The sequence below is a fragment of the Danio rerio genome, chromosome 1 (genome assembly GCF_052040795.2).
Source record: "Danio rerio strain M-AB ecotype USA chromosome 1, GRCz13ab, whole genome shotgun sequence".
Classification (NCBI taxonomy): domain Eukaryota; kingdom Metazoa; phylum Chordata; class Actinopteri; order Cypriniformes; family Danionidae; genus Danio; species Danio rerio.
The window spans coordinates 11,344,443-11,372,288 of NC_141021.1; the positions used below are offsets into that span (position 1 = coordinate 11,344,443).

At 32.8% G+C, this 27,846-nt stretch overlaps 1 protein-coding gene across 1 annotated transcript; it reads left to right on the forward strand.

Annotated features, from left to right (window-relative positions):
* Positions 1-550: 550 nt before the first annotated feature.
* Positions 551-27,286, forward strand: si:ch73-132f6.5. Its single transcript, NM_001440441.1, has 20 exons — positions 551-995; positions 2,559-2,659; positions 2,808-2,874; positions 3,883-4,013; positions 5,916-6,004; positions 6,125-6,224; positions 8,192-8,235; positions 8,980-9,057; positions 10,083-10,279; positions 12,265-12,329; positions 12,760-12,866; positions 12,989-13,091; positions 13,176-13,275; positions 13,378-13,417; positions 13,520-13,571; positions 15,000-15,120; positions 20,279-20,362; positions 22,899-23,022; positions 24,539-24,629; positions 26,915-27,286. The coding sequence occupies exons 1-20, from the start codon at positions 743-745 to the stop codon at positions 27,005-27,007; spliced, it is 2,040 nt and encodes a 679-aa protein (NP_001427370.1). The 5' UTR covers positions 551-742; the 3' UTR covers positions 27,008-27,286.
* Positions 27,287-27,846: the final 560 nt, after the last annotated feature.

Consider the following 27,846-nt stretch of genomic DNA (forward strand, 5'->3'; position numbering starts at 1 on the left):
GCACTAAAGGTGAAATTAATAAACTAAATTGGCCGTAGTGTATGAGTGTGAATGAGTATGTATGGATGCTGGAAGGGCATCCGCAGTGACAGTGTAAAACTTATGCTGGATAAGTTGGCGGTTCATTTTGCTGTGGCGACCCTTGATGAATGAATGGACTAAGCCAAAGAAAAAATGAATGAATGAATAATTATAACATTTCATAAAGGCTTTTAGGTCCTGTTACACTGAATAAGCTCTGTATATGTATTAATCATTGAATTGATTTTTTAATTGCATAACATTTGGAATATTTCAATCAGCAGGACTTAAAAGACAAAAATCAATAGGACAATAGTAGCTTAATTTAACACGGTCAGAACTAGTTTGATTTCATATAGGCTGTATTAAAAGATGTAAAGCAAAAATCAAAGTAGGCTTCGGAGATTGAATCACTAATATTTTGCCTTTTTTTCCTTCACAAAAGTTATTTAAAACATTAAAGTCGACACTTACCTCTCATATGAATACGGTTTGTATGTTTATAAAATCATATGGATTTGTACACTTCATTTAATCGCTCTACAAAAGCCCTGTATATGCCTATAGGAACTACGATAACACCTATTTGTCCTACACGGATGAAATTGCGTGTAGTACGCGAATGTACTTTAGACAGTCAAGTTTACTTGTAGTAAATACAATCGTCTCTTCGCAGAAATAATTATAATAATAATTTCAAGAATAAAAGCGTTCGGCGACCATGGCGAATCTCACGCGCGTGTCTGGGAGTTTGCATCGACTGACGGTGAAAGTTTGTTCAACCTCTCCGCTGCCTTTCTGCGGTTACAGTGTTTTATATCCACACAGTTTAAGTAACGTTAAATCTGCAACTGTCAGATGTTTTGCAAGAGACTCTCGTCACAGACACAATATTAGACATTACAGCTCTTCTGCACATAAAACTGTTCGTATTGGATGCGCGTCGGGGTTTTGGGGTGACACTGCAACGTCAGGTATTTATATTACATGCATTAATTTTATATGATTTGACATTGACGATGAGTTAAATTTTTCCTATGCACAACAGTTTTGACAACGACGTTTCTGCAATAAACAAGTGATTAAAACCATCTATATGTAGTTTTTCTTTTGAACGACCACTAGATGTCATTAAAGCATAAGCCTTTTCAAACTTTCCCGTTTGATTTTTAAGACAAATAACTTCAAATCAGGTAAATAATGTTGAAAAAAATCTAGTTGTTATCACCATTCTTCCCTACGACTTATTAAGTTAAAAATACTTTCCTTGTCACTCTATAATTCATAATATTACCAGCCAAATTAAATAATAATAACTTATGTAGAATAAATTGTAATAATAATACAACGAATTAATAAAATACAATGTCGTAACAAAAAGATTCAGAATACAGATATAAATAAAACTTTTAGGAAACCTTTTGTGATTATTAGTGCAGCTGAAGTGGAGATTTATGCATATATGTATATGTATGTATGTATATATATATACATATATATATATATATATATATATATATATATATATATATATATATATATATATATATATATAAATAAAAAAATATATGTTATTTGCTACTGAAGTCTACAGACACATAGTAGATTAGATTAGATTCAACCTTATTGTTATTACTCATGCACAAGTACAAGGCAACGAAATGCTGCTTATGAGCATTTTATATATGTGCAGTGGATATGTACAATTCAAGATAAATTAGTGCAACGGAGTGCGATGAATATAGTGCAATTTTAATTGAACATTAAATTATATATTAAATAACGCAGTGTTTATTTAAGTGGATAGAGTGCCATAAAATAAACACTTAAAGGTGTATTTTGGATGTTTTCTTTCAATTAAACTGAAAAAGTACACCCCATTTGGAAAATGAATATATGTTTCCATATCTCAGTGAATATAGGCAATGTTTTTTGATGCATTTGAACAAAACAGATTTATTTAACACACATATTTATTAAAATAATATTTAAGTCACCAAACATATTTAGAAATAGAAGGATAATACAATTAAGTTCAAGCAAAATATTGCAAGTTTCAAAATTTCAGCTAAATCTTTACATTTTTTTTTCTTCTCTTGATTTTTCCTTTTTTTTAAATTTGTATTTAATATTTTTCTATAACATATAAATTTGGGTGTGCTAGTTTTTATACCATTATCTTAAGTTATTTTGTTAGATAAGCTCCGGATTTGGCTTCAGTACTGACTAATCTAACGTATATGCTGAAATATAATATTGTAAAGCTTCCTATTAAAAATCTGAATTTAAAAGAGAGAATTGTGAGGGGTGTACTTATATATGCTGAGCACTGTATTGTTCATAATCTTCGACTAACGTTCAACATAAAGTGTCCAAATTTTTGGAAAAACTAAAAAGTTTTGTTTGGAAAAGTATTTTTACGCAGTGTTTCTCAGTAATTATTAATTATTTTAATTTGATTAATTTTTACATTTTAAGTGTGCAGTACATGTCTGTTTGCTCCAGTATTTGTCTTATTAAATGTCTGTTCTGCGCAGTTCCTCAGCTCATATATGGTGGGAAGCTGGACTTTCTTGTGTTTGATTATTTGTCTGAAATCACCATGTCGCTGCTCTCAGCTGCCAAAGCTAAAGCACCAGTAAGTTGTTTCTCCATTTTACACTTATTGATACCTGATGTGACTATAAGACATGTCGAAATGATTTTTTTAAATGTATGAATATATCTTTAATTATTATGACTTGTGTGTGGATTGACACAAAGAATGCTGTTTTTCTTTCTTTCAGCAAATGGGATACGCTCCTGATTTTGTCCTTTCTCTTTCACCATTTATTAACGATATCAGCAAAAGAGGTAAAGCTGAAAGTTATGATAAGTATGTGACAGATTTTCACTGTCGCCCAGACTTTGCATATTTTTTAAATACCATGAATAATACTCATCTAAGCTGTTTTGTTATATTTTGTAAAAATATATAATATAATATAATATAATATAATATAATATAATATAATATAATATAATATAATATAATTAATATAATATAATTAATATAATATAATTAATATAATATAATATAATTATTATAATATAATATAATATAATATAATATAATATAATATAATAGTTTTACAGTCTTGCTTTTTAAATACCATCGATAATGTTCCTCACTGTTTAAATTCAGGAAAGCTTATAATATATTATAAATTACATAAATTAATTTTAATCACAATTTTTAATGGAGGTGGTTTTTATAGTTAGCATATTTTATTAACTTTCTATGCTATGTATCTAAGCAGTTTAGGTATATTTATAAAACCTATTATTCAAAAAAAGTTAATGATTTGCACTCAGTTGCATCGTACTGTTTTTTTTTCTTTCTCTTACATTTTACGGGTGATTAAAAGACAGACGTTTCAGCACAAAGCCTTACTTAGTGTGTGACACAATTCTCTCACTCCACCCTTTTATCCCATAGTCAATCACAATGTGCAATTAGTTAGACCGCCACTCTCATTTCATTATCCGTTAATCGCACAATAATATTATTACAATAATATAATATTTATAAAACCTGCAATATAATATATTACATAAAACAAAATCTGAATTTTATAATTACAAATTATCATGGAAATATTTTTTGATTAAAAATTTGTATACATTAGCCGAGGACTGTGATGCTCATCCTAGCAGTTTTTGGTACATTACTAAGGATAAACCTACAATACTACAGAATAAAGTAGAACACACAAAAATGCTTTTTTAAATACAATATTTTATGAAAACACCTAATATCAAGGATGATGTTTGTATTTAGTCATTTCAGAAACCTCATGACTCTGCTGTGATGCTCTGCAGGTATTCGTGTGGTCAGTAATGCTGGAGGTGTTAATCCTCTGGCCTGTGGAGCAGCTCTTCAAGAGGTTATTCAAAAGGCTGGACTTGACTTGAAGGTGGCTGTGGTTACTGGCGATGACCTGATGCCACAGGTACTTCAACTTTACTTGTACTAATGTGATGGCCATTTACTTAATGCTTCGTGAGAGTTGACATCCTGAGATCACACAAACAGCCAAATGTTACTCTTTTTACTTCAGTAACCCTGTGCTATTGGACATTTTCTTGGCTGACTGCTAATGCCAAAGATATACAGCACAATCCCATTAGCAGATGTGAAATTAATGCGTGATGCTACAGATTTACCACTAGGTGTCAGTAAAATTCAAGATGATATCTTATATTACATACAGTTGGTCAGAACTATTCAAGTAATACTCCAATTATTAGCCCTCTTGAATTATTAGCCCCCCACAACCCCGAAAATACCCCCCCTCCAGTTCTGTTTAATGGAGAGAAGATTTTTAACACATTTCTAAACCTTATAGTTTTAATAACAAATTTTTAATGACTAATAACTAATTTACAATTGACAGTACATATGTTTGATTCTGTCATGCCATTATAGAAACACAAATCCTCCAAGAAATGTTTTCAGCACTTTGTTGATACTCTACCTCAAAGAATAACACAGTTTGAAGTCAAAAGAAAGTCCAATTTTGGACTAAAATGGTGTACCTACAGTAACAAAGTGGCCAGTTGGGATAAAAAGGTACTTTCAGTCCTTTTTCTTTGCCATAATTCATATGGATTTGTTCGAATTCCTTAAAGAGACAGTTCACCCAAAAAGAAAGTCCTGTCATTATCTACTCGCCCTCCATTTATTTTAAATTAGTTTGAGTTTCTTTCTCTTCTGAGCACAAAAATTATATATATTGTTAAGGTTCGCAAAATTTATAAATCATAATCATATAAGTTATATAATTTAATTGAATTTAATTTGATTTAAATGTAATTACATTTAATTAAAATTTAATTTAATTTAATTTAATTAAAATTTAATTTAATTTAATTTAATTTAATTTAATTTAATTTAATTTAATTTAATTTAATTTAATTTAATTTAATTTTAGTTAGTCAGTTTAGTTTAGTTTATGATTTTTTTATCAAGTTGGTACTGAAGTCCCGGCAAGTCATTTCACTTAGTGGCCATCTTTGAAATGCCTCTCGGGTAATATGCTCGGGTTCTGTTTAAATGGGGAAACATCAAATTCTCTAAAATTGCTTGCCAAGCTTACAATCAAATTTCATATAGGTATCAACAATATAATTATTCTTTAAATTAAATCTTTAGTTTAATCTCTAAACGTTTGAATCACACAAATTCTGCAGAAGCTCACGTCTGGTCTGAGCGCCTCCCCTGGAGAATCGTCAGTCTGTAGCAATCAATGATTGTACTGTACTAGTAGGCGGAGCTTCATTCATCATAGTGACCGTTATACTTTTCCTGGTATAAAAAAAGAGTTGACACGTCTTGTGTATTTTATAGTTTGGGACCGGTTTATCTTGACATTACCAGTTAGCACAAATGTTCATTCAAAATAGTGGATTCTTGTGGCATGAAAATTACATAAAGCATAATTACACAAGCATTGAAATAAGCTATATTTTCCCTCTCAATAAAATAGCCCAACGGCAGGGTGGGTACATTTTTGGTAGCCTGACTGGAAAACATAATAGCCCCAGGACATCGGCAAGCAGTTTTGCGAACCCTGATTGTGAAGAATGCCAGAAACCTGTAGCCATTGACCTCCATAGATTACATTGTTGTGAGTTTCTTCTTTTGCTTTGAACAGAAAAATAAACTCATAAAGGTTTGGAACCACTTGAGGGTGAATAAATAATGACTGAATTTGAACTCCTTTAACTATACATGAGCAATAATAACAGTGCCTACTTTATAGCCATAGATGGCACATCCAAAACTAATATTATACCCACTGAGAAAACTCCAGACAGTGTTGAAATGTCTTTTGATTTGCTGTGTATCCTAGAAAGACTCTTTGACTGAACTCCGGATGACTGATGCAGAGAGGAAGAAACCACTTCCAAAGACCGTCCACAGCATGAATGTGTATTTAGGGTAAGAGCTGCGAGTTAATTACAGCGTGTCATTGGCCCTGTCTGTTCTTGATGCCTTGAAGCCAGGACTGGTGGTTTGAGCATATGAGATTGATCTTTCTTCTGTGTCTGTGCCTCACAGCGCTCTCCCCATTAAACGCTGCCTGGACCTCGGGGCTGATATTGTAGTGACTGGACGCTGTGTAGACAGTGCTGTGGTTCTGGGACCACTGATGCACTCGGTAGGTATGGTTTGTCACGCAAGAACGTTCTTTAGACTTTAGATGTGGGGCTCATTTCTCATCTGTGACGACATGTTGGTCATTTTTACTTTCTTCCCCAGAATTTAACTAAAAGAAGTAACTCGTGTCCCTTAGGGAAGAGACAAGATTAGTTAAGCTTCAGCAGGGTGACATTCAGAATTAATTTAAAAAAGAAGCTGTTTTTTATGCATTTGGCAATCTCTATAAAATATATTTGGCATCCACAGAGTCTTTTTCATTTTTTAAAATGAGTAAAAAAGGATTTAAAAGACTTTTAATAAAAACAAATTGACAAAATTTATTAAGATATTTTTAAATAATGTGTGTTTATATATATATATATATATATATATATATATATATATATATATATATATATATATATATATATATTTCAACTTCTTTAGTATTACTTTCATTGCTCTCTTTGTATTTTTAATACTGTACTGTATATGCAAATTAAAGTTATTTTAAAAGTAAAGATATCAGTCCATCTGTGATATTTTTTATAATTATTTAAATAAAAAGTTATGTTTTTTTAGTCAGCCTTTTTTTAGTTTGGCTTGAGTAAAAGCAGTTTTAATTAATCAATATTATTACTCCCCTCAAGAAATTATTGTTGTTACATTGATTGACTACAAAACAAACCGATTAACAAACTAATTATCCTTGTTAAGCCTTTAAATGCCACTTTAAGCTGAATGGTAATATATTATAAAATAAGTAGAAAAATATTATGTGCTGTCATCCTGACAAAGCCAAAATAAACAAGTTATTACAAGTTATTAATTACATTTATTAACTTTAAAAATGTGCTGTTAAAATCTTTCCATTAAATATAAAAAAAAAAATTCTACAATATTTTAGCATGTGAATTTCACAGGAGGGTTAATCATTTTTTTCCTCATGTTTTTTTTGAATACACATAAATTCACATATGCTACTGTGTGCATGTGGGTTTAATCTGGGTATTTTGTCCTATAGCCCAAAGTCAAGTGGGTTGCTCAAGCAGTGTAGAATTTGAATTTTAAATTCTACACTGACAGAACTCTATAAATGAATACTGATTCTAAATAGCCCCTTCCTCGGCTTAAAAGAAAGACTTTTGTACAGATTAACTGGTGCTTTCCATGAACACACACACATTTTACATAGATATATATCTATGTATTAGGTATATATGTGAGCCTGGACCACAAAACCAGTGATAAGTGTACTTTTTTATTGAGATTTATATGTCAAATAAAAGCTGCCGCGTTTCATTAACGTATGGTTTATTAGGATGGGACAATATTTGGTCAAGATACATTCATTCATTAATTTTCCTTTGGCTAAGTCCCTTCATTCATCAGGGTTTGCCAGAGCGGAATGAACACCCAACATATCCGGCATATCTTTTACATAGCGTATGCCCTTTTAGCTGCATCCCTGTACTGGAAAACATCCATACACACTCATTCACACACATACAGTACGGCCAATTTAGTTATTTAAATTCACTTATAGCGCATGTCTTTGGACTGTGGGGGACACCGTAGCACTTGGAGGAAAGCCACGCCAACACGGGGAGAACATGCAAACACCACACGGAAATGCCAACTGACCTAGCTGGGACTCGAACCAGCGACCTTCTTGCTGTGAGGCGACAGTGCTAAACACTGAGCCATCGTGTCGCCAGATCGAGATTCAACTATTTAAAAACCGAGAATCCTAGACTTCATCAGAAATCACCTAAGTTGTCTAAATTAAGTTCTTAGCCTTGCATAATACTAATATTATTTTGACTAGAATACAATTTCTAGAAATAGACCCATGCAATATTAGAATACAGGGTCACATATTGTATATATCTACATAGATTAACCTTGTTTCATGTTGTATATTATTAATAGATTGCCTTGTCATTATATATTATGATACTGTATGTTGTGTGTGTATTTTGACAGTTTGCATGGGACGGCAGTAACCATGACCTTTTGGCTGCTGGAAGGTACTGTGATGACTGCAAGCTCTTGAAACGTATGCATACACACATGATGTATTAATAATGACCTTCTTAGAACACAGCTCTGTCGATTTAGGACACAGTTTACTCAAGCATGTTGTAGTTTGAGGTGAACAAGGGCAGACGCACACTTGTGAATAATTTGTTTTTGACGTGCATAGTGTGAAGAAGGACCATTCATTGATAAAGTATGTGTGGTTAACCACATTTACGACATAAGACAAGTTCACTTCCTGTTTTGTCACTGTGAAATTTCTAACTGGCAGTTGAGGGTTTCATTCTCATTTCACTGAGAGTGATAGAATGTTTCATTTCACCCTCTGATCTGAAAACTACAATTAATGTGTAATTTGTGTAAGTGTGTGTGTGTGTGTGTGTGTGTGTGTGTGTGTGTGTGTGTGTGTGTGTGTGTGTGTGTGTGTGTGTGTGTGCGAGTGTGTACGTGTGTGTGTGTGTGTGTGTGTGTGTGTGTTTTAAAATTCCTATGTCTAGGAAGAACTTCAATTCATTTGTCGAACTGCAAGACATATCTAATGTTACTTTTTCTTGGTATCATCTATATTGATTTACAAAGTTTTTGGTATTATTGTTATAATATGATTTATCTATATCATTTATCATATCTTGCCATGAAATAGTCATCAGTTGCTAATGTGTCAATAAACAAACAAACCAACAAACAATCTGTGAAATTTCATGAGAATTGTTTTTTTTTTTTTTTTGTGGTAGCCTTGCTGGACATCTGATAGAGTGTGGTGCTCAGGCCACAGGGGGAATCTTCACCGACTGGCACACTGTTCCTGACTGGTAAAAACTCAAAATCTCATATATTCATGGCACATTTCACATTTATCTTCTCTCTCTCTCTCACTTTTTTTTTTCCTTTTTGTTTTTTGCTTTTTTTGTTATATTGCTTATCAGAAGTTAGGAAGCATTAAGACATTCTAATAATTTTTAGGGGAAAAATAATAATAATTAAATGTTCACAAGGGCTATACTCTGTGATCCATATATATATATATATATATATATATATATATATATATATATATATATATATATATATATATATACATATATATACATATATATACATATATATATATATGTGTGTGTGTGTGTGTATGTGTGTGTGTATAACACATAATCACAGATTATAAATACAATTATACATATAAATGTATTTATGTATATATATATATATATATATATATATATATATATATATATATATATATATATATATATATATATATATATTTTTATTTATTTTTTATTTATTTATTTTTTTATTGTATATATTTTTATTTTTTATATGTAATGAAAAGGTTATTAGCGGGTAAATATTTTTTTTTCTTCAAAAATGTCACTTTAGACAATTATTTGTTTTTTAGCAAGGTAAATTTTCTTTTTTGTCAAAACTAGTTAAATCCACAAGTGCTTTTTTTGCAAAAACTTCTAAATCCACTTATCAGGACAAGACAGTGTAAATAGCTGAAAATCACTAAAGATGCTATTAGAAATTAATTTACCAAACATAAAGCACATTCCACAAACCACCTAAAATAAAATAAATGAATCTGTCAAGTAACTGGCGGCTCATTCTGCTGTTATAAACCAGGAATAAAGGAGAAGGAAAATGAATGAATGAATGAAATCTGTCAAGTAAGTGCATTTATCAATAACATTAAAACTGACTGTAATTGGTTTCAGATTTTAGATTGATTTCTCAACACTAGAGATTGAATTCAGTCTTGATATTATTTTTTGGACCACAGGAACGTTGACTTCATTTATTTTGAATTGAAATACTTCAGTGCTATTTTTTGTAGGGATAACATGGGCTTCCCGGTGGTGGAGTGTTCTGCTGATGGTTCATTTACACTCTGCAAACCTCCAAAAACCGGTGGGCTGGTTTCATTTGGTACGGTGGCAGAGCAGCTGGTGTATGAGATTGGAGACCCACGGCATTACCTCCTTCCTGATGTAACCTGTGACTTCTCCAATGTCACCATTACTGAAATAACAGGTATATTTTCTAAATCATACATTAAGAATGTGTGTGATGTTCAAACACTATTTTCAGCATTTTGCACAGACTGTTTTAAGCAAGCCAAAGCTGTTTGGTGCTGGCACTTATCTCCAGTAGAAAGTCCTCTTGCAGTGATCAGATGTTTGCAGTTTTATTATCTCTAATGTCTGAGTCAGAGACGCAAACCATTGACTTTACACCAGTTGTCTAGACTGACTACCTTAGAGCCGGTTCCAGCTATCTGCTAACCTTTGCTGCCTCTTTCATTTAACTAATGAGATTTTCTTTGTCACTAAACCAATATTTTCTTTGTCCCCCAAACTTCCATCGTATTGTTGGTGTAATCAATAAGCTTGATTTGTTCTGAAGAAACATATAAAATCTTAGAGCAAAGTTTTTGTTCGAATGTAGATAAAAGCTGAGAAATACTTTTTATTCCACAAAGATGTCTTTAGTAGATTGTCTTTTTATCTTTTGTGAGAAGCTTGTGTCATTTACGGTCAAAAAATTCCAAATTAATAAAAGTAATGTAAAGTCAAAAATTGCCGGGGGTATGAATAATTACAGGTTTGCGCACGTGTGTGTGTGCGTGTGTGTGTGTGTGTATATATGTATGTATATATATTATAGGTGGGTATAGATTTTTTTAAAATCTAGATTAATCTCGGAATTAATCTAGATTAATTTAGATTAAAATGGCTTATTTAAACTCTGCCAAAGGCATCCAGAATATGTGTGCTACCCAAAAAATAAGTCTTTGAGAACGGGTTTCTCAAGCCAGGTGGCGCATTAGACCAGGGGCTCATCTCCTGTTTCCAAAATGCATCACAAACTGCTTGAGCAACTGTTCTATGATAATTAGTGATGAAAATAAATTATGTTCAATAAGATGTACTTGTGTTTACTAACTGTTTATTTCTGTCATAACTGAACTGAACAGAAATGCAATGGAGTGTGAATATATTAGTGGCATTATTGAAGTAAACACAGATATCAGTAAACACCGTCACACAAACACACACACATTGCGAAATGTGTACCTTTTTTTTCTTTTCATTTGGCGTGCGTTATTAAATTCCACAACACTCTCACCAGTCCTTACTCCTTATTTGCATCTAATACCCCAGTTTGTCACAAAGGCGTAATTGAAATAGTTAAAGTGAAACTGCCGAACTGCAGTTAAATTCAGGCATCCTGCTGATTTGATTCAGAAGGGCACTTTTTTGTCAGACGGCTCACTGGTCAGGTATACATCCGCGCTAAAATATCAAGGTGAAAGTCATCATTGTTTGCGTAGAATAGATCCAGCTCCCAACTCAACTTTGAGAATAGATCAACGGCGGTATTTTTTATAAGTCTCGTGTTAACGCAGCATGTTAACGCCGATAACAGCTCAGCACTAATGTATATATACAGTACTGTATATAAGTACACCCCCTTTATAAAATGAATATTTTTATCAATTTCTAAGTAAATATGGCAGATCTTTTTTGGTACCTTTTAAACAAAACTATGTTATTGAACAGTTATATCAAATAAAATAAAAGTTTGGTCAACTAATATGCTTAAGAAAAGAAATATAAAATATCTTTCAAATTGGAAAGTAATATAATTTCAAATTGTTTATTGCAAGCAAAAAAACTACAATAATTATTTTTTAAAAAGTGATAAACTACAAAATGTTTATGTTTCTCTTGATATTTTTTTCTCTTTATTAAATATTTTTTTAATATTTACCCCCAACATTAATTTGGGTGTACTGATTTTTTCTAGTTTTGGCTTTGGTTCTGACTAATATGATGTATCTGCACCAATGTGTTATTGTAAAGCAACTTATTGAAAATATTAATTTAAAAGAGAGACCTGTAAGGGGTGTACTCAATAATGCTGAGCACTATATAGATCACTTATAGTACTATAATATTTATTTTATTACTGCTACCATTTTACTGTCAGTTTTTTTTTTTGCCTGTGATGTTTAGATGTGGATGGCGGAGCCGTGAAAGTCGGTGGTGCCAAGGGATCGCCTCCATCAGGCGACTACAAGGTTAGTCAGTTGTAAAATCCGATTTGGTATTAGTCAAATTAAAAGGGATAGTTCACCAAAAACACCAAAAAAAGTTTTTTTGTTGTTGTTTTATTTGTTTTTTTGTTATTTGTCTGTTGTTATTTGCTCACCCTTCACTTCCAAACTTAAGTTTCTTTCTTCTGTTGAACAAAAAGAAGATATTTGGAAGAAAGCTGAAAACCTGTAACCATCGACTTCCATAATGTTTGTTTTTCTTTTATTGAAAGTCAATAGCTACAGGTTTTTAACTTTCTTCAAAATTTCTTCTTTAGTGTTCAACAGAGGAAACTCATCAAGGTTTGGAATTATTTGGAATTGGAGTGAGAATAATTAGTGAGTTTTCTTAATAATTAGTGAGTATTCTTAATGCAAATAAGATTGGTTATGGTTTGTATTTTGTCTTCTCAAGGTTTGCGCCACATATATGGATGGGTTCAGGGCGACAGCAGTTTGTCCTGTTGGTGGCCCGAGAGCGGTGGAGAAAGCTAGAAGAACAGCGGAGAGCATAATCAAAAGGTTGAGGGCTTATTCTTATGGGATTGCATATCGATCAAATATGAACACATTTTAAGGCATAATGAGATTTGAAGTTGTTAGTAGTGCTATAGTAACATTTCATCATGAATCCTCATCTGTAGGACCCAGCGAATTTTCAAACAGCTGGGTTTGGAGGATTATACTGAAGTCAATATTCAAGTTCTGGGTGCTGAGGACACATATGGACCCCATGCAGTCAATACAGTAGGTTGGCTGTTTCTGTTTTCTCTTCATTTACAGTTAGAACAAATAACCTACAGTTTGTGAAGTCTGCTTTTGATTATGCAGGGAGTTCGTGAGGCCGTGGTTTGGATGGCCGTCCATCACAAGCAGAAGAAAGCACTGGAGTTTTTCTCCAGAGAGGTCGCACCAGCGGGAACTGGCATGGGTCAGTAAATACCCTAGCAAAGTCTTATCCCATTCTCAGATCACAGTTCATTAAAACCCAAAGAACATTAAAAACAACTGATTTCTTTTTGTCCCTCTACAGCTCCAGGACTCACAGCAATTGTAGGAGGGCGACCAAGAATGTGTGTGGAACTTAGTAATTCTTTAAAGAAAAAAAAACTGTTTAAAAAGGAACCAGCAAATGTTGCATATAAATAATTGAAAACATCTAATTGTCTTTATAGATCCCCAGTGCTGAAGCCTTTCTTTTTCCTGTATCCCAAATCAGATCTTGAGGTATTACCATAATTACATATTTCATTCATTCATTCATTTAGATTTTTTATTACTGTATTTTTTTTTAGCAAAATACCATATTTTTTTATTTTTATTCATTAATTTAATCAATATTTTTTATTATTGTTAGTATATTTTAGCAAAAAAACCTTTTTCAGAACTATTTTACATACATTAATTTGATCTTTTTTATTATTGTTAATTATTTTAGCAAATTACTGATTTTCATATTTATTTATTAATACATTATTTTGATCCAGATCTTTTTAATATTGTTACTTGTAGCAAATCACCTTTTTGTTTATTTATTTATTCATTCATTCATATGTCTATTTATTTATTTATTTATTCATTCATTTATTTGATCAAATTTTTTATATTGTTTATTATTTTAGCAAATTACTTTATATATATATTTATTCATTCATTCATTTAACCTAGATTTTTTATTTTTCTTTTTTTAGCAAATTACTTTTTTCATATTTATTTATTTATTCATTAATTCATTCATTTAATTTTTCATTCATTCATTTGATGAATACTTTTTGTTATTGTTAATTATTTTAGCTAAATACTTTTTTCATATTTATTTTTTCATTCATTAATTCATTAATTTTATTCCAGATCTATTTATTATTGTTATTTTTAGCAAATTACCCTTTTCATATTTATTCATTTATTTATTTATTTATTTATTCATTCATTCATTCATTCATTCATTCATTCATTCATTCATTTATTTATTTATTTAATTATTTATTTAATTATGATCTATAATTTATAATTGATCTATAATTTTATTATTGTTAATTATTTTAGCAAGTTACTTTTTATTCTTATTTATTCATTCAATCATGTAATCTAGATTGTTTTATTGTTCAATTTTTAGCTAAATCATTTTTTATATTTATTTATTCATTTGTTCAATAATTCTTTCATTCATTTAATCTATATTTTATTATTATTATTATTATTAATTAAGCAAATTACATTATTTATATTTGTTTATTTATTAATTTATTCATTCATTCATTCATTCATTTAATCTATTGTTTTTTTGTTTTTGTTTTTTAGCAAAATTCTTTTTTGAGTACAATTATGAGATTAAAATGTACCAAGGTAGTAGCAGTATTATTATTATTCTTTGGTAGAATATTTCAAATGAATGTATATAAATAATTAATGCAGTGTTAGTATTTATGTAAATACATGTCTTAAGATGAATGGAAAGATGGCTTGAATAACCTGACCAATTTATGTTCAATTTCAATATCTGATACCATGTATCATCATAGTGATACTGTAAAGCCAAAAAGGGCATTAAAAATTCTCTCTCTTATTGGATTGCAAAGATTATGGAAATGGATATTTAAAAAGTATTCATATGGTTGATTAGGTGAACTAATGAACTGTAATTGGTGATTTCAGGTGCAAATTCATGTGAATGGGGAGCATGTGGAGACACACAGAGAGGCAGTTTCAGAGCCTTCATTAGGAGAAACACACAACTCCTCCCTTCGGTCAGAGGAGAGCAGCCTATCTTCCACAGGTAATCTGATGACTGGTTAAATAAGATGACACATATACAAACTCAAACCTGGTATATTAAAAGTTTGAGAAATTAATAGTTCACATCCAGAATGGAAATTCTGCCATTTTTTTCAACCTTTAATTGTTGCAAATCTGTATTGTTTCTGTATGAGGTTTATTTTTAATGTTGGTGTCCGAACAAAAGAAAGAAGGATATAGATTAAAGGTGGATTTGACACATTCTACATTGTAAAAGCGCTTTATATATAAAGATGAATTGAATTGAATTTAAACTCGAACTGATTTGGAAATGCATAAAGGTCAATGGTGAACATCAACTGGATGTGGAAGACAATTTTTTTATTTTAGACCTCTTTTAACATCTTTAAATTGATCAAAAGTTGACAATAAAAGGCCAAATCGTAAGATTTAAATAATTTTGTAAAATATGTTCAAAAAAGATATAATTATTAAATTAAATGGTGATGGAAATATTGTCACAATTTAAAACAGTATTACTGTCTTTTATAATAAATACAACCTTAATGATCAAAAAGAGACTCAAAATAGTTTAATTGCAATAAATTTTCTAAATGTTTACTTGTAAACACTTTTAATAAGACGCAACCACTGTTTAGAAACAGTATTAGTTTTGGGATTAAATTTAAATTAAATTAGATTTGACTCTATTCCATAGTAGTTTGGGTTCCATTAGTTAATAACATTATCTACGATTAACTAACAGTGAAACATACTTACCCTTCAATTTAAATTCAAATTTTATTTTATTTAAATGTCACACAGTATGACAGTATGATATGCAGTAAAATGCTAACTTTTTTACTCTTAATATTACATACAGTTGAAGTCAGAATTAAAAGCCCCCCTGAATTATTAGCCCCCCTGTTTATTTTTTCCCCAATTTTTGTTTAACAGAGAGAAGATTCTTTCAACACATTTCTAAACATATTAGTTTTAATAACTCATTTCTAGTCGTAACTGACTTTAACTGTATTTATTTGAAACATTTACATATTACATTATTAATGTCAATCAATGTATATGTTAATATTATTCGATTATTTGATTTGTTCATGCACTAGCTGTCAAAAGTTTGGGGTCAGTTTTTTTTCATGTTTTTTTAAAGAAAAATATTCTGTTCATCAAGGTGGCATTTATTATAAGAAAAAACGTTAAATTGTTAAATATATATATTAATATTTTAAATAACTGCTTTCTTATTGTATGTAGTTTCAAATGAAATGATTACACCAGTAATTGTTGCTTTTATTACTGTTACCATTAAGAATAAGAATAATATTTAATAGAGTGATTTCTGAAGGATCATGTGACTCTGAAGACTGGAGTAATGAAGTTAAAAATGTATCTTTAAAATCACTGGAATAAATCAAATTAAATTATAAACTACTTTTGAACAGTTATTTTACAGTGCAATAACATTTCCCAATTTTACTGTGTTTTTGATTAAATAAATGCTGCCTTGGTGAGCAGGAGAAGCTTATTTTAAAACATTTAAAAATCCTACTGACCCCAAACTTTTGACCAGTAGTGTGCTTAGCAAAACAAAACAAAAAATGATTATAACTTTGTAATTGTTAATAACCACAATTAATAGTGTAATGAATACATTACTCATTGTTAGGTAATGTAGTTCATGCATTACAAAAACATAAGGTCCCATTTTAAAACATTATGTAATATGCTCCAAAGGTGCCTGAATACTTTTACAAATAATAGTTTTTTTGTGCTTTCCAACTCTAGGATTTAGTTCTTAAACCTTTTCTCAGATCAGCATATTATGCGATTGATCCTTTTTAATGACTTTTTTAAAAAGCTTCTTTTATTTCCACATGGAGACAAGCGAGCAGTGTTTGATATGACCTACTTCAAGGTGGAGGTGATTGGAATGTTTGAGCAACAAACTCTGCTTGAAAGAACTGGGCTTAAGCCTTGTTTTAAGGGCCAATGCGATTGTGCTACCCGGAGAAGGTTTTCTAAGATGCCTTGCACCGGAATCCAGTGCTGCTTGTTTTCCCAGAGTCCTTTGCTTGTGGCTCTCTGAAAGGCGCAACCTTTGTAGTGTCCTGGCAGTGTTTGCTCCAGTCTCTTTATCTATCTGCCACTTCTCAGTTGCACTAAACAAGCTGCTAAACCCTCGAAATAATCAGGGACATCCTTTCATTGCATCTAGTGTTTGAGCACACGCAAGCGCTGACTGTTACGCACACACTCGCATTCATTCTCGAATACGCAAGAGCCGTGCACACAAACACAGGAGGACTTAAATACAAATGAATGCAATAAAAAGCAACCGACTCTTGTTTTTCCTGCTTTGTTTCACTCTTCTTTCTTTGTAAATCTGCACAGACACAAACAGACAGGAGAACCTGGAGCCACGGTGATTAGAGCATTACAGAGGGCTGATTGTCAGAGAGGCTTCTAACATTACAGCAGCCCAGGGGCATTTTTTCCGAGACACAAAAACTGATTAATAGTGATGTAGCCAATGATGAGCAGATAAAACAATTAGACTGAGAAAATAAATAGCATCACTGCTGATATTGATAGCTAACCCCAAAACCTACAATCATGTCAGTGTATATCAATCACTTGTTTTGTCTTTGAAACATAAATGGACCACAAAAGCCATTTTTGGTCATTGAGATTTTGTGCATTATCTGAAGGCTAAATAAATAAGCAATATCACAGAAGTATCAGTGTGATGTGGCTGTATACTGTGTGATGTGACGATGTACAGCCACATTGCAATGCAGCTGACATCAGAACAGCAGAAACCCATTCACTAACGCCACTTTAGAGCTAGTATTTGAATGATTCTAGCATAATGTCTAAAATTATGACAAAACAGGTGATTTTTGCTCACATTTTTAGATTATAGGGCTGAACAGCATGAAATGCCATCAGTCTACTCTACAGAGTATTTCTCTGGCGTGCGTTTCCCAAAGAACGACGTAACTCGCGACTGAACTATCATAGTATGATGCATTGTTTGGGAAAAGAACGATGTGGTGAAGAGTGTTTTCCAAAACCTGTAGTTTCTCTGTCGCAGATCCATCGTTTAAACCACGCTAGTTATAACGTAAAACGCCCATAATTATGCTCTTAACGGGGTGGTAATGTAATCAGGGAAGTGACACTGACAACAGGGGTGTGGATCCAAATGCAGGTTTATTAGCAAGGTCAGGTAAGCAATGGTAAACACAGGGGCAAACAGATGTATACAGGCAATCCAGAGTCGTAGTTAAACTAACAGGCAGATGGTCACAAGGCAGGCAGCAAACAGGAAAAACAAATAAACGAGGCGAGGGTCAAAAACAAGGCAAAGTAAGACAAAGGAAAACGCGTTGTAATGTCACTAAATAGATAACAAGTCTCAGCAACATTGTGAGTTAGTGTGCTTCATTTATAGTCCATAAATCAATCAGTGGGCTGCTTCACCTGTGAGTGTCTAATCAGTGGAAGTTTGGAGCAGGTGTGAGTGTTTGTTGCATGATTGAATCTGTAGTTCATTATGAGGCAGGATTGTAGTTCGTGTGAGTATGAATGTTTTTCAGCGATCTCTGGTGGTTAGATCGCTGGTGGTCATGACAGGTAACAACTAGGGTTGAGCCAATAGACGATGCCATCGTCCATCGCCGATGGCCAATAGACAACAGAATGCTGAGCGAGCATCGCAGATGCCCCGCCCCTGTCGCAAACACGCTCGAGAACAATACACACTTAAGCCCAGTTTACACTAATACATCTTAGTGTTAAAATGGCATTTTGGAACAAAAATAATCCACATCCACACCGTGTTTTACCTTTCATTTCTGAACAGCCCCCCGTTCGCTGAAAACGCACATCACTTGACCAAACACATACACACACACACACACAGACACAAGTGGTGTTCACTGCTGCGCTTCTCTCTCAGAGCTCCAGAGAAAGAGAGCAGTGCACGTCTTTATCAAGGTTGAATGGCTGGATCGTGTTTCACTACAGTTGTCAGATGTGATATTCAGTCATCCCAGGCCTCCTAGAATTTCCGGGAGTCTCTATGCATTTGCAGGACTCATAATGCCCGCAAACGAGTGATAATCTCCCAGGAATCACGTGTCTCCCTCCCAGTCCTCAAATAAGTCATGCACCCTTATCACCCCCGGATCCCTCCTCGCTCTTCAGACACATTGCGCGCAGTCTATCAACGCATTTTTTGTCAACACATTTCTAATCATATTAGTTATAATAAGTCATTTCTAAAAACTGATTTATTTTATCTTTGCCATGATGACAGTAAATAATATTTGACTAGATATATTTCAAGACACTTCTATACAGCTTAAAGTGACATTTAAAGGCTTAACTAGGTTATTTAGGTTAACTAGCAGGTTAGGGTAATTAGGCAAGTTATTGTATAATGATGATTTGTTCTGTAGACTATCAAAAAATAGCTTAAAGGGGCTAATAATTTTGTCCTTAAAATGCCTTTTTAGAAATGAAAAGCTGCTTTTATTCAAGCCGAAATAAAACAAATAAGACTTTCTCTAGAAGAAAAAATATTTTCAGACACACTGTGAAAATGTCCTTGTTCTGGTAAACATCATTTGTGAAATATTTAAAAAAAGAAAAAATCTAAGGGGGTTAATAATTCTGACTTCAACTATATTAGTGTTGCTATGTGGTTTTAGATGCTATTTTCTAAAGTCTCAAATAAAACTCTATGCCAAACATATTCTTTGCTCTAAATTACTGTGTATATAGAGTACATAGTAAAATCAGTGTAAAAAAATACTATACGTTTGTTAAGATGCCATTTTCTGTCTATTTTTACACATGCTTTGCCCTAAAGAAGGTTTAATCCAAAGTTTTAAATGTTTCAATACAATTTTTCATATTTTCACACAACAAAGTAAGTGTTTTTACAAAGATGTTGTATAAATATTACCAAAAATGTAATCTTTCTCTTAAAACAAAGCATTTTTTTGCAAGCCCAACGACTCCAAATTTTAAAGAGCAGAAGAAATGTTGATTTCTATTTGCATATTCTAATTTAAATGAGGGAGCAGATCAGGCTGACCATGACTTAAATGGGATCAGATGCTAGTTAAACCTGCCAACTGCTGAATTTAATTATCGAATTGTCTCTCCTCAAGATCTGCCCTCTGGGCCGCATACCTTCAGACTGGAGGAGTTAGCATACACGCGCAGCGGAGACAAAGGGGACTCCGCAAACATCGGTAAGTGTCTCCCCATGTGCTTTCACACGCACTGAATAATATTTCCACCATGAGGCAACTTGCTTACTACATGTCCGTGTCACACCAAAAAAAAAGCTTTTCTGGCAGTGAATGCTGGGAAACTTCTGGGTCAACCCATGTTCTCTAACCACAAACCGCGAATCGCAGCTCACTGTCTGCAGCCCAAAAGGCAACACTCTCTTGTGATGTGGCAGCGTGCCCTAGTCTTAACTTCATCTTCACTGTGACGGGTGCTTATATTTCATCCGCAGTAGACTGAGAGTCTGTGTTGATTTTGCTTTCTTTATTAATGTTTTGAGGACATCATTTGTTAGCTTTTCTCATATTGATGTTGATTGTCAAACTTGTACTGTGTATAAATATCTGTCTGTCTCTCTATCTAAACGTCTGTTTTCTTATATCATAGAATAATAAATACAAGTAAATAAAATAGATAAATATAAAATAAATTAGGATACTCCTGGAAATTGTTTTTAGCTCATTTGTATGTATACTGTGGTCGAAGCTTAATATACTGTACAGTAAGTATACTGTGGTAAACACTTAATATACTGTAAAGTAAGTACACTGGTAAACACTTAATATACTGTACAGTAAGTACACTGTGGTAAACACTTAATATACTGTACAGTAAGTATACTGTGGTAAAAACTTAATATACTGTACAGTAAGTACACTGTGGTAAACACTTAATATACTGTACAGTAAGTATACTGTGGAAAACACTTATTATACTGTACAGTAAGTATACTTTGGTAAACACTTAATATACTGTACAGTAAGTACACTGTGGAAAACACTTAATATACTGTACAGTAAGTATACTGTGGTAAACACTTAATATACTGTACAGTAAGTATACTGTGGTAAACACTTAGTATACTGTACAGTGGTAAGTACATTGTGGTAAACACTTAATACTGTACAGTAAGTATACTGTGGTAAACACTTAATATACTGTACAGTAAGTATACTGTGGTAAACACTTAATATACTGTACAGTAAGTATACTGTGGTAAACACTTAATATACTGTACAGTAAGTACATTGTGGTAAACACTTAATATACTGTACAGTAAGTATACTGTGGTAAACACTTAATATACTGTACAGTAAGTATACTGTGGTAAACACTTAATATACTGTACAGTAAGTATACTGTGGTAAACACTTAATATACTGTACAGTAAGTATACTGTGGTAAACACTTATTATACTGTACAGTAAGTACACTGTGGTAAACACTTAATATACTGTACAGTAAGTATACTGTGGTAAACACTTAATATACTGTACAGTAAGTATACTATGGTAAACACTTATTATACTGTACAGTAAGTATACGGTGGTAAACACTTAATATACTGTACAGTAAGTACACTGTGGTAAACACTTAGTATACTGTACAGTGGTAAGTACACTGTGGTAAACACTTAATATATTGTACAGTAAGTATACTGTGGTAAACACTTATTATACTGTACAGTAAGTATACTGTGGTAAACACTTAATATACTGTACAGTAAGTATACTGTGGTAAACACTTAGTATACTGTACAGTGGTAAGTACACTGTGGTAAACACTTAATATACTGTACAGTAAGTATACTGTGGTAAACACTTAATACTGTACAGTAAGTATACTGTGGTAAACACTTAATATACTGTACAGTAAGTATACTTTGGTAAACACTTATTATACTGTACAGTAAGTATACTGTGGTAAACACTTAATATACTGTACAGTAAGTATACTGTGGTAAACACTTAGTATACTGTACAGTGGTAAGTACACTGTGGTAAACACTTAATATACTGTACAGTAAGTATACTGTGGTAAACACTTAATATACTGTACAGTAAGTATACTGTGGTAAACACTTAATATACTGTACAGTAAGTATACTGTGGTAAACACTTATACTGTACAGTAAGTACACTGTGGTAAACACTTATTATACTGTACAGTAAGTACACTGTGGTAAACACTTAATATACTGTACAGTAAGTATACTGTGGAAAACACTTAATATACTGTACAGTAAGTATACTGTGGTAAACACTTAATATACTGTACAGTAAGTATACTGTGGTAAACACTTAAAATACTGTACAGTAAGTATACTGTGGTAAACACTTAATATACTGTACAGTAAGTATACTGTGGTAAACACTTAGTATACTGTACAGTGGTAAGTACACTGTGGTAAACACTTAATATACTGTACAGTAAGTATACTGTGGTAAACACTTAATATACTGTACAGTAAGTATACTGTGGTAAAAACTTAATATACTGCCATGGTTGAAAGCTAATTTAAAATTGTCTAATTTGAAAATCACTGCCATGCTTTTTGTTTTTTGACCATAGTCTCAGGGTTTTTTTAAATGGTACATACATTTTGTAACAACATTTTGCATCATGCTAATATTTCTATTATTAACAGTTAATATTGCACATAATGATGATCCAAGTGCGTAATTATATTTAAAACACCATTAATTTCTGTTTTAGGTGTTATTGCAAGACACCCACAGTACTTCCCATATCTAAAGAAGTTTATAACTGCTGAGGTCGTGGAGCAGTATTTCCAACATTTAATCAGAAAGGATCAGACTGGCCAACCCTCCGTCATACGGTAAGACGACATTTAAGAAATGTGCTAGTAAGCCTCTTTCCACCTCACCACACTGGTGAAAGATATAGCTCATTAGTTTGAAGAGGAGGAAAGTAATTAAAAATGATCATCATAAAACACACATTACAGTTTGTTACAAGCCTGTACTTAAGGACATCATTACTGGTCAGTTACAACATCTAACGTAAAATAAACACAAAATAAACTTTAAATAGGCTACTCAAGATTTGTATGGATTTTTTAAAAAGTGTGTGCATGTTTTTGTTAAATATCAGGACACAAATGTGTGTAATTACATGGGTATTACAAGGCAATTGTGAATTATGAGGACATTGCTAATGTCTACATTTCTCAAAAAGCTTATAAATCAAACTGATTTTTTCAGAAAGTAAAACTACACACAGTTTCTGTGTTGGCTGTGTTTAGGGATAGGGTAGGAGTAGGACAATAGAAAATAAATTTTGTGCTCTATAAAAACAATGGAAATATATGGAATGTCCCCACAATTCACAAAAATCAACCTGCGTGTGTGTGTGTGTGTTTCTGTGCAGATTTATTGGTGGAAAGATTTATTCAGTGACACAAAGTTGTGGACATGGGTATGACCTTGTTGTACTCTGTTAAGGTGATTTACAGGGACACACATCAAGTTCAAAATGCTTAAAAAACATACTTAACGTGGTCTTTTGACTCAGTACAAATAAACACAAAATAAACAAATTAAGCAACAAAATCTGTACAGATTTTTTTAAATGTGTGTGCGTGTGCATGTTTTGTGACAAATAAGGACACAAATGTATATAATGACATGGGTATTACACAGGTATTACAAGGCAATTGTGAATTATGAGGACATTGCTAATGTCGCCATTTCTCATAAAGCTTATAAATCATATAGAATGATACACCATTTTCTGTGAGGGTTGGGTTTAGGGATAAGGTAGGGGTAGGACAATAGAAAATACAATTTTTATACTCTATAAAAGCAATGTTAATCTATAGGAAGTAGCCACAATTCACTAAAATAAACATGTGTACAGTGTGTGAGTTATATAATGCATGGGTATTTAATACTCTTTTAAGGTGGTTTACAGGGACACACATCAAGTCCCTGTTATTCGAAACTCTTAAAATTCATACTTAACTTGGTGTTTTGACATTCAAATTTTGCCACAGCTAGGATAGAGCCATAATAAGTGTATTTTACTGCAATAAATTCATTACACCTATAGAGTGTCCCTGTAAACCATGTATACGTATGCGTGTAAGTGTGTGTGAGAGAGTGTGACTGTGAGGGAGGGAGGGAGGGTAAAGAGAATGCATGCAAGTCTCTAGTTTTATGGGTTGGGTAAAACTCCTTTGGTGCCGCTAATGAGGACCACCTCATGCTGAGGTCTGAGATGTCTAGGTGCCGGACTGTGTGAGAGTGTGCTGTGAGCTAATGCGCAGATGTGTGAAAACTGGGAGGTGATCTTAATTAAAATAACGTATTTCACATGTTTGCGGTGGCTTTCAGGTACGAGCTGCCTGGTATTCACGGTCTGAACTTCATTCTGCTCAACTCACTTGGAGGGGGAGGGGTGGCGTCCCTCCGCAGCGACCCTCAGGTAAAACACACACACACACAAGCGTCTTACACATTCATTCATGCAAACTCGTAAAACGGACATAAACACAGTGACTGCAACCTTTTTGGAATTCGAAAGAACTTAGTTTGGAATGAGGTTACTTAGGTGTTTAGCAATTTACAACGTTAAAGCCCCCCTGGAATCCACGTTTTTGGGTGTTAGCTGTGTTAAAGACACAGTATTCAATTCAACTCAATTCAATTAAAATTCAATTCAATTCAATTCATGTTTATTTATATAGTGCTTTTACAATGTAGATTGTGCCAAAGCATAGCAGAACATAGAAGTTATAGCAAATTAAACTGTGTCAGTTCAGTTTAGATCAGTTCAGTGTGGGTTAAATTTCACTGCTGAAAGTCCAAACACTGAAGAGCAAATCCATTGATGCGCAGCTCCACAAGTCCCAAACCAAGCCAGTGGCGACAGTGGCGAGGAACAAACTTTATCAGTTGACAAAAGTTAAAAGAAAATAAACAATCCAGGCTCATTCTGAAAATGTAGCCCCGCGGACGTTTCTGGAGAGCGTGAATTATGTATCCAGAGGTACGTATGGCTGCATTTCTTTTCTTTTGGCGCTTACCGGCTCATCGCTTACCTCCATGTGAAGGGCTTTCCTGCCACAACCAGTTTGTCCAGTTAGCTTTGCTATATAAGTTGGCAGTTCATTTCGCAGTGGCGACCCTGAAATAATAAAGGGACTAAGCCGACAAGTAAATGAATAAATGAATGAGTTGGCGGTTCATTCCGCTGTGGCGACCCCTGATAAATAAGGGACTACTATTATGGAATTGAACATTCTCCAAAACTTTTGGGATAGAACTTAAGTCATCAAAATATATAACACTGTTCAACTGGGTTTTGGAGGTTTTAATAAAAATATCTTACATATTGTGTCTTCAAGGTTAAGCTAATGTGCTCCAAAACTATGACAAAAGCTGCACTTGTCCAATTTGGACTTGATCCTGTCTTATCAAATGCTCTCTTGATTCTGAAGCGACCCGCCCCCTACACTATAAATAGACCTAAAGCTATGGCTGAAGTCGGTCACTTGTTCACACAATTAACATTTTCTTAAATTACAATAAAGGCATTTGTAGCGTTCCAAAGGATTTCTATGTCAAATAAATGCTTTTTAAAAAAAATATCTATTCATAAACAATCCAAACAAAAGTGTTTATAATATGATTTCACCAAAAATAATACAGCTTTAGAGCAATATATCAGAATATTATAACGATTTATGTAAGAGTTTCTCAAACTTTTCTGCCCATGACCATAAAAAACACCAGTGACTCGCGACCATCACTATGCTAGGAGGTGGTTATAAACATACAAATATTGCACACAATGGTGCACACACACACACACACCAATAGGAACTATATAAACGCAAACATATTGACAACACAAAAAATGCAGCAGTCCATGTATATGTATATATAACCCTATAATTTTATTAGTCATTATTCGTTTGTTTAGTTTAATATTAACCTCATTTAATGAGAATGGTGGGAACAATGTTTACAGCACGAGAATATTCTTAGTATAATTTTGAAGACCATCAGTCCGTCATGGGCTTTATTTTTAATGTATGAGTGCCGTAAAGCTTCCAAAGTTTAACATTGGGCCGTAAAATCAGTCTGCTGCAACTAACACTATTGCTGTGGCATTAATCTAGCATAATAACCCCAGGGGTCACAATCCAATGGAGAAAAAATGAAAGGCTGATGACTTTTTATTTGCATGTTGTTTTTTATGTAGCTATTAAATATTAAGTATATATTAAATATTATTATCTTAAAAACTATTTTTATCTTATGTAGGTTATGGATGAAATATGTTAATTCTAATAATTCCATTTTGAGAAACACTGAATTATATATATTAAAATGAAAAGCATATATTTTAAATGAGCAATATCACACCAGTAGCATTGCAATATTGCTGTATATCGGCACTGGTGGAAGGTGTGCATCGGCTTGAGGACGTTTCTTTTTTCTGTTATTGCAGATTATCACACGGCTATCAGCCAATCAGATTCAAGAACCAGACAGAAATGTTGTATAAAATGTAATAAGTACGCAGAAGAAGTCATTTCAGCATTTTGAAGTTTTCTAACAAACATATTTAAGAATTTCAATCTCTTAAATGCTATTGTATATTATAATAAACATCCAAAAATGTCCTGTTGTATAAAACAATTCTCATATTGTGTGAAATAATGTTATAGTAGTATTAAAATATGTTGTTGTGTGTTTCTACAGGGAAAAGCTTACGGGCAAATGCTGCTGGACTATAAACTGCAAGGCCTACCTGATTTAAAATCACTAATCAATCAAAAAAGGGTTGAGGACTGAAAGATATCAGTGGCAAGCTGAGGTAATGGAACATGTCAAAAGAAAAGTAGGTTTATAGTGTTTGAAAATGCCCAGATGGATTGCATTATGAATGTTGTATAATGTACACAATGCCTTCTGTGGTTTAGTTTGTCTACTAACAGTGCAAGCATTTCCGCAGAATCAAAATGTGAGCTCATTATTGTGCCTTTTTAATGTTATAATTAATATATGTGATCATGAACTGCACCATAAATCATAATTAAAACAGTGTTTTGTCTGAGAGAAGAAAAACAAAGACTTGATTGAAGTTGAATCCCAGTTTTGGTGAGTCGTTGTTGAACACGCAAGCGCTTTGATATGCATTGAGAGCATTAGAGAACGACGTCCTTCACTTAGCTGTGTTGAGTTGGCCACGTCTTTCAGGCGACCGCAAAACAATAAACCCTTGAAGTCCAGCGCCACAACGTCCTCTCATTACCTCTGACCCCTGTCGACACAGGAAGCCAGAGAGCAAAAGGTTTTTCCTCCTCTGATGACTGAGTTTGTGTTTACCGTTTGTGTTTATACTAAAACAGAAGAATTTTGACGTTAAAAACATCATAAAAAATACTAAAAAGTCAAATTGAGATATGGGGATAATCAGTAACATATCGTGATAAAAGTAAAAGCATTATATTGATTTCATAGGCACATGGGTCAAAATACTGGAATAATGAATTCATGAATTTATTTTATTTGGTTCAGCTGTAAAACTAAGAAAATGTGTCGAGTCAGAGATAAAAGTAGGGGATCGAATTATTACTCCAAAACAGGAAGTGAAATATTTAGGTTGCATTTTATATAGTAATTTGACGTGC